At 38.7% G+C, this 8,317-nt stretch overlaps 1 protein-coding gene across 1 annotated transcript; it reads left to right on the forward strand.

Annotated features, from left to right (window-relative positions):
• The first annotated feature begins 293 nt into the window (after nt 1–293).
• LOC148020884 (uncharacterized) lies at nt 294–4,524 on the forward strand. Its single transcript, XM_087698681.1, has one exon. The coding sequence runs from the start codon at nt 968–970 to the stop codon at nt 2,744–2,746; it is 1,779 nt and encodes a 592-aa protein (XP_087554807.1). The 5' UTR covers nt 294–967; the 3' UTR covers nt 2,747–4,524.
• Nucleotides 4,525–8,317: the final 3,793 nt, after the last annotated feature.

The following is an 8,317-nucleotide window of genomic DNA, read 5'->3' on the forward strand; positions in this document are numbered from 1 at the left end:
TCATTTTCCAATGATAAAACATTTAAACTAAGATAGTATAACAAATACTAAAATTTGATAATGGTTTTTAAATATCAGATTCAGAGAAATAAAAAATAAATACTAATTACATATATTGACATACAATTGGATTTAAAGCACAATTTCAATAATTGCTTTACTTAATAATTCAGCAAGCAATATATATTAACAATATTTAACACGAACAATTATACTTAAGGATAATTTTCACTCAATACTGAAAAATATATATCCAACAGGATGTGTCAAGTAACTTTATAGAGGAAAAAAGGCTATAATGGGGAACTGGTAGGTTGACAATCTTCTGGCCCCTTTCCATGCTCCTTTCCTGCTCCTTTCCTGACTATGTTTCGACACGCTGCGAGAAACCCAATGCTTCTCTCATGCAGAGAAAAATGCCCGCTTCTTAAGTTTCATCCGGGGGACAGACAAATTAGGGTTTCCCGACTGTTGCCTTCCGGTTCAGTCTGTCATGTAGCATCTGACACTGTTGGACAAATGCCGGATTGCAGGTCTTTGGCTTGCCTCACCATAAACGGGAAAATCCTTTCAGAATGGGCTCATTGTAAGACTCTTTTACAGGCCTTTGGCCAAGTCGTGCGAGTTACATCACATGGCTTCGCCAGTTTGATCAAAATCTGCATATGAAGCTCAACCTTCAATAGAAGCAGCAAATGAGGCTCTTGGTGTGCTTCAGGAAATATCTTTCTTGATGGATTTTTGATATGATTTCCCCAACTACAAGATATGTAATGGTGTCGTATCATTAGACAAATTGCCCCCAATATCAGACACAGGAAAGTGAGGATTTATTCATCGGCACTTTGTTTTAGTGCTTTTGCTTCTATTTGGCAGCTTCAGGTGCTTTTTGGTCGGTTCAAAGCTTGAATTTCGTGATTTGTTCACCGATGGCTTAAGATGCATTGATATAGACTTAAGAATAGTGATGCCTGGCCCGATGAGGGCTGCCTATCAAAAGCTCAATTTTGATACCATATTGAATACCTTGCACAGCGGTCGAAGTGAACAAGCATTGCAGGAAACTTTTGATCAATTCAAGGGAGAATTAAAAACGTCTGATGTCTCTGAAGTTCTGAAGCATGCCAGAAGTGTTGAGCTATCACTATGGCTCTTTAAGTGGGCTGAGAAGCAAAAAGGCTACAAGCATGATACCCCTGCCTATAATATTCTACTTGGAAAGCTGGCATCTGCCAGGAAATTTGATACTGCATGGGAGATACTTGAGCAGATGCACACAAATAGATGTGGAATGAATGACTGGACATTCACCACTCTCATTAAAAGCTACAGCAGGGCAGGGAAACCTGGCAAAGCAACTCAGGTGTTGAGTGTCATGAGCAAATACAAGTACAAAGGCAATATCATTATTTATAGCTGCCTGATTGATGTACTGGTAAAAGCTGAGATGCTAGAAAAAGCTGAAGAGGTGTATCAGCTTCTGCTAAAGGACAGACTTGAACCTAACAATCATATATTCAGTGTTCTTTTGTATGGATATGGAAAGGTAGGCAACATGAATCGTGTGTATGAGCTCTATGCTGACATGGTAGCCACAGATTGTAATCCTGACAGAGTCACTCGGAATTGCCTTATAGATGGATTATGCAAGGGGGGAAATGTGGATGAAGCTTACAAAATATTTGAAGAAGTGTTTAAAGGTGGTTCTGTTGACACATACAATATCTTGATAAATGGCTTCTGTGTGTCAGGAAAAATGGATAAGGCCAGTCAGCTCTTAAAGGAAATGGGGTTGAAAGGTAAAGGGCCGAATGTTGTCTCTTTCAATGCAGTCATCACTGGGTTTTGCAAGATTGGAAAGATGGATCATGCACTCTCTCTTTTGGAGGAAATGGACTGTCTTAAAATTATTCCTGACAGAAGAACCTACAACATACTGATAGATGGCTTTTGTAAAGCTGGTAGACTTGATAAGGCACTGTGTTTGTTTGATGAGACAATAAAGCATGGGTGTTCTCGTGACATCTATACATATACTATCTTGATCCATGGACTTTGCAAAGCTGGCATGTCAGACCTAGCAATGCAATATCTTGAGGAAATGCAGAGGAAAGGGTTTGCTCCAGATGCTGTAATCTATACCCTCCTCATCCAGAGCATGCTAAAAAGGGAACAGATAGACAAAGCAATGCAGCTGTTTATGGACATGGTGAAGATGAATTGCCAACCAGATGTTGTTACATACACTGTACTAATTGATGGGCTTTGTAAAGCTGGAAAAGCTAGTGGGGCTGAGAAAGTTTTCAGGTCAATGGTGGACAGAGGCATTTTACCATCTTCTGTCACTTACAACAGCTTGATTGATGGATTTTGTAAAACTGGACAGTTAAGTAAGGCGTATGAGCTTTTCCAAGAAGCTGTAGTTGTGGGTTTACCTGCCAATGCATACTTGTACAATACTTTTATTTCTAGTTTTTGTAAAGCTGGAAAGCCAGCAGAGGCTCAGAGTTTGTGTAAGAGCATGCAAAAGCAAGGGATATCTCTAGATGTGTGCACTTACACTAGTTTGATAACATGCCTCTGTAATGTAGACAGAACAGATGAGGCGTATGGTCTTTTTAAGAAAATGGCAGACCTTGGTCTAGTGCCTGACAAGCTGACATACACAACTCTTTTCAATGGATTTATGAAAGCTGGCAGGGAGGTAGAAGCTCAAATGATTTGGAAACAAATGAAGCTCTTGTAATAATATCTGACTAGCACCTTGCTCAGCCATGGAACAATTTGCTAAGCATCCAACTCTCTGATACTCAACCCTGGATTGAGAACAGCATCTAAGGCACACTGGTCAGGTCATATAGACAAATCTGCTGAGTGGATTATCTTCTATGTGAGCTTTTGTTGATTGGTTGCTAACTTTGTTGCTGGGAGCATGTGGGAGCTGAGTGCAGGTGCTTTCATGCTGCACTCCAGGCCCACTTTCTATGGTCAATTAAAAAGCAGATCATGAAAACACCAAGCAGTTACATGTCCTTGATGATGGTGGAGAAGCTCTTTCATTTGGAATCCCATCCACTTGATGGGTGGGGATTGTCACAAGTAAGAAGTAGCAATCACACACTTGACAAGTGGGAATGGCAGCTTTGCCTTGAAATGTGAAGCTGTTGATATTCAAGGCAGGTTCTGAGCTACCACTGTAATGAGTTACGGATCTGTTATTTTAACTTGTGCCCCAGATCCATGGATGACATTGATGTAAATGCCAGGTGATTCAGGGAGGTGCCACTGGAATCATCTTGGCTTAGTATGACAAAATACCTTACAAAGGCTTAAGCTGCATGCATAAAATGGTGGAAAGGACAGCTAAATGGGCTGCAAGAGCATTTACTTAGAAAGCAGGGGTGCCAGGAAGGTCAGCTTGTAAGCCAAGAAAATTAAAAGATTGAGTCAAATGACAGACACTAAAGTAGCATAATAAACCCTAACCCTCTATGACATGTTACTCTTCTCTAAAATGTGATGCATTCACCATCCTGCTTTGGGATTGCAGAATTTAATTCCTCCATTGGTTGAAGTGGGACACAAGGCATCCAACTTGAGTTTTTTGAATTCATGATAAGCAAAAGCTAAATAGGAAGGTATAACTAGTGTTCAACTTGGCATTTGCTACCTTGTCTATTGTCCCTAGAGTTCGACGGCAAACTATGGTACACCCATTATTGATAGTGCTCGTATGTAGAACAAAATCACTCAAACCATTGAAGGCCCATTTTTTGACTGTTACAAACAGCTTTTAGTGCTTGGGCAAATACCAATTGTATACTAAGCAATCATCAATCTCCAAGAGGAAACTACTGGGAATGTTACTGTGATTAGTGCCCACATACCAACAAGGTTCTCCAATAGCATTCAGCATTCATGTGAGTATACGTTCAAAGTGTTGTAGCTGCTCAAGCATTGCTTCTACAAAGGATGCTTGTGTGTTCTCTCAACAATACGGTGAGGTCACTTTGAGGTAGTGAACTTCCTCTAGTGATCTCATTTGAGCTACATATAGCTAATTGATGCTCTATTCTTAGTCTAAGATGTATCTTCAAACACTTGCATGCTCATCCTTGCTCCTTTTTGTGCTACTACTGTATATACAATGGAGAGTTCATAGCTTTCTTACAAGTTTGTGGGCACTAGCTTGTGTAACCATTCTCTTGTGCATGCAATAAAGAGCACAATAATTTCTCAGTAGTTGGTTCGATTGGTGTTGTTGGCTAGGTTCACTAACCATGCAATTGGCATCATTGCAAAGCTTGTGGCTTGCTATGCATTTTTGTGATCAAAGTTGTGCAATTGCTTCCCTTTGCTCACAAAAACTAAAACAAAAAGTACACTTCGTAGACAACAAACAATGTATGTTTTTAGCTACTTGAAGGTATGATACAATATGAAAAAACAATGTACGTCTTTAGTTACTTGAAGCTATGACACAAATTTTTAGATATTGAATGTAGCTTGTATGTGAATCAAACAATTCATTCATTTGGAACAATATGATGGGGGATTTGGGGGGGGGGGGGGGGGGGGGGGAAGGGATTGCACATGGTGTCACCTCTCACTCGCATAGTATGTAGTATCCTCATGTATCACTTGTAAAATCATATTATAATAATCTTGCATGTTAGTTAGGGATTAGGATGTATGTGTCTCTGTGTGCATATGTGTGTTTCTACAGATATGAGAGAGAGAGAGAGAGAGAGAGAGAGAGAGAGAGAGAGAGGGGGGGGGGAGAGAGCACTATCTATTCTATTAATGCTATGTGGCAAGGGCATCAAAGTAATGTCAAACCTTTGTCTTTTAACTTTTCCAACGTGAATACACTTACATGGAGATTTAATCTCACATGGCAAAACACGTTCTATAACTTTTCTTTCACAACACGAATATTTTGCTGCTTAGACTTATTAATATCTAAAATGGCAATGATTGCCAATAATCTGTACCTCTATGTGTGTGTAAGATTATGATTTAGAAAAGATTACTACAAGTGTGTAAGGAGGTTGAGAATTGGTAGTATGAGTATTTTTTGGTGTGTGGATGTGTAGGTACATATATTCAAGCATGCACAAAATGTACATGTGCGTGTCTTGATTATTTGTAAATAGATATATACGTAGGGATGGACATGCATATATGGGATTTTTAGCCCATGATATTTTGAGTTTCTAAGGAGTGTGTGTAGGGAATGTGCTTGTAATATGGATATTTGATTGGTAGTGCATTCAAGATATAAAATATATATATTCATAAAGTTGTAGGTTAGTGCCTTGGTGATATAGTCTCTTGAGTCTCCATTGTTCACTTAGGTTGCCTCGTGTCTACAGAGGATAACTTTAAGATACATATAGAGGATAGAGAGAATGATGATGGTTAGTCAAGACCTTAAGCTTATTGGTTTGTAAAAATCCACTTTTGTGTGTGTGTGTGTGTGTCTCTCTCCTTTAAAACCCCTAAGGAGTGACAATTGAGCAAAAAAGGTTGCATTCTATTACTTTTCACATCAAATGATCTTTTCACTTTTAGGCTTGTTGTAACTAAAAATCTATGCAAAGGCTTATATGCTTATGTCAAAAGAATGATTATGCATACATAGTTATGTTAATGTGATATAAGCTCACTATGGGACAAATATAGACAAATCACCACAAGGACTTTAAGCTTATATCCCTTGTACTAGACACACAAAAAATGACCAAGTCTTGCCATTTGGACTTGAGAGACTAAATCTAGGATGTGTTTGCATTCATGAATGTTCGCTTGGATTGCAAGATAGACACCACACCACCTATTCTTATTGAGGGAACACAAGTCGCAAGACACTAGACATGATTCATCACCATTCTTTTCTAAGAGTTGGTCATTAAACAATTGAAAGCAAAGAATATGAAAAATAAACTCTAGGGGGATTGAACCCCCAAATACATTTTGAGGGGGAAATAATGGTGGGATACGAGGTCAAAGCTATGGAGTGCAAGAGAGAAGAATACCAAAGAGAGTTATGTGGGTACAAAAATGAATATACAGTGGGTACTTACACAAATGATGCTCGCATGGCTATAGGCCATTGGCCTTTATCCCAATAGTCTCCCACTTAAAGGCCAATGCACCTTTATGAGAGTATAAGAAGAAAGTGAAGATACTATTGAATGCCTATCAACACTTTGCAATGTGCAAAGTGCTTAAGAGGCAAACTATTAGTGAGAAGATATCTAGGGTTATCATCCACATGAATCTTGACAAGCTCAATGTACTCATCTTCAAGCACCTCCTTGATGAAGTGATACTTCACCTCAATATGCCTTGTCTTTGCATGAAAGATAAGGTTCCCTACCAATGCAATGACACTTTGACCATCACAATGCAATGTAGGCACCTCTCTTGTAATGCTCAAGTCTCCCACTATAGACAGGTAAGCCATAAAGTTTCCTTGCATGCCTTAGTGGCTATAAAATACTCCAGCTTAGTGGTAGATAAAGTCATACATGGATGCAATCAGGAGATCCCCGAGATTTCATCACTTGTAAAAGTGAAGATAAAATCTGGTAATAGACCCCTTAGAGTCTACATCCCCTTCAAAATCAATATCCACATATCCAAGAATAGACAAATTCTTCATTTTGAAGCATATATATATAGATCTAGTGTTGTTCAAGTATATCATGATACTCTTTACTGCCTCCCAAAGCTTCTTGCCTAGGGTTTGCCATATACTTGCTAAGAACTCCCATTGAATAGGTGATATCTAGACATGTAGTAACCATGGCGTACATCAAGCTATCAACTATGAATGTATAATGAACCTTGACCATTTTAGCCTTCAGCTCCTCTACCTTAGGGCTATCCTCCTTGCTAAGTTTTAAATATGGAGGCAATGGAACATTGATAGCCTTCCCTCTCTCCACATTGAAACAATCCAATACCTTCTCAATATATTTCTTTTGAGATAAAATCAATATCTTTTTGTCTCAATCTCACATAATATACATATTGAAAATGTGACCAGCAAGTCCATGTCAAAGGTTTCATGCATTCTTTTCTTTAAAGCATCCACACCTATGACTACCTTTTGAGCAATCAACATGACATTCACACAAAGAATCAAGACCATGAGGCTACTATCCCTAGCCTTCCTAGTATATAGACAATAATCTATCTTGCTTCTAGTATACCCCTGATACCACACATAAAGGCATTGAACTTATGATATCATTACTTGGGAACTTGTTTCAAACAATATGAGCTCTTATGTAGCTTACACATTAACTATTCCTTGCCTTCTACAAAAAATCCCTTAGACTATTGCATATAAATATCCTCATACAAGTCTCCATACAAGAAATGATCTTTATATCCATGTGAATCAACTCCATATCCTTTCTAGCAACCAAAATAAGAATTATATAGAGGGTAGTCATCTTCACTATTGGTGAGAAAATCTCATTAAAAGTCAACTTACTTCTCCTACTTAAATCCTTAGGTAAAGAGACCAACTCCCATGTAGCATTCTCTTCCAAACAATCCATCTCTGACTCCATAGCTCTCTGCTACTTATGACTTTCATGTCTAGTCATAACATTAGCATAACAAGAAGGCTCGTCACAATATTGACAATGACATAGTCTAGAGATAAAGTATATATATATGGCGATCTAGAAATCCTCATAGACTTGCATGAAATTGGCTCAACGAGAGCCTTTGGCTATCCCAGCTCTCTACCATGTAAGAATTGAGTTTTTCTACCATCATGTGGCACTTCCATCTCAGCATTTGCTAGCTCTAAGACCTGCATCATGTGGAATAGGTCGGACAATCTACTCATATGCTAGGTGCCCATCCTCTTGAACAACCACTTTGCAGATTTCAACCATTTTGGTAGGCTGCTTATGTATCTTATCCTCATTAAAGATGGCTGCATACTATCCTTCTAAATTCATGATCCCACAAGTGATAGCCCATTTCACTTGATTCTCCATAGCCAAGAAAAATGCATTTCTTGGATTTAGGATCAAGCTTGCTTTGCTTGTCCCTAGGTACATGCATTAATATCTCATAGCCAACTCAAAAATGTATGTTCTTTCTCTAACCTTCTCTATCTGGGGTGAACACCATTCATAGTGATGGCTGCTCTCAATCAGGTGATGGTGCAGACACTCTCGCATGTGAGCCAAAAATAATGTTTCTCTATCAAATCAATTATGCTGCATACAATGGATTCTCTAGGTACAAAAAATTATGCTAAGAAGGTGTTGAGTTTCCCAAGTAAGTA

This window comes from Lygodium microphyllum, chromosome 18, assembly GCF_053477565.2.
Source record: "Lygodium microphyllum isolate KBCC chromosome 18, Lygodium_microphyllum_v1.1.10, whole genome shotgun sequence".
Taxonomy (NCBI): domain Eukaryota; kingdom Viridiplantae; phylum Streptophyta; class Polypodiopsida; order Schizaeales; family Lygodiaceae; genus Lygodium; species Lygodium microphyllum.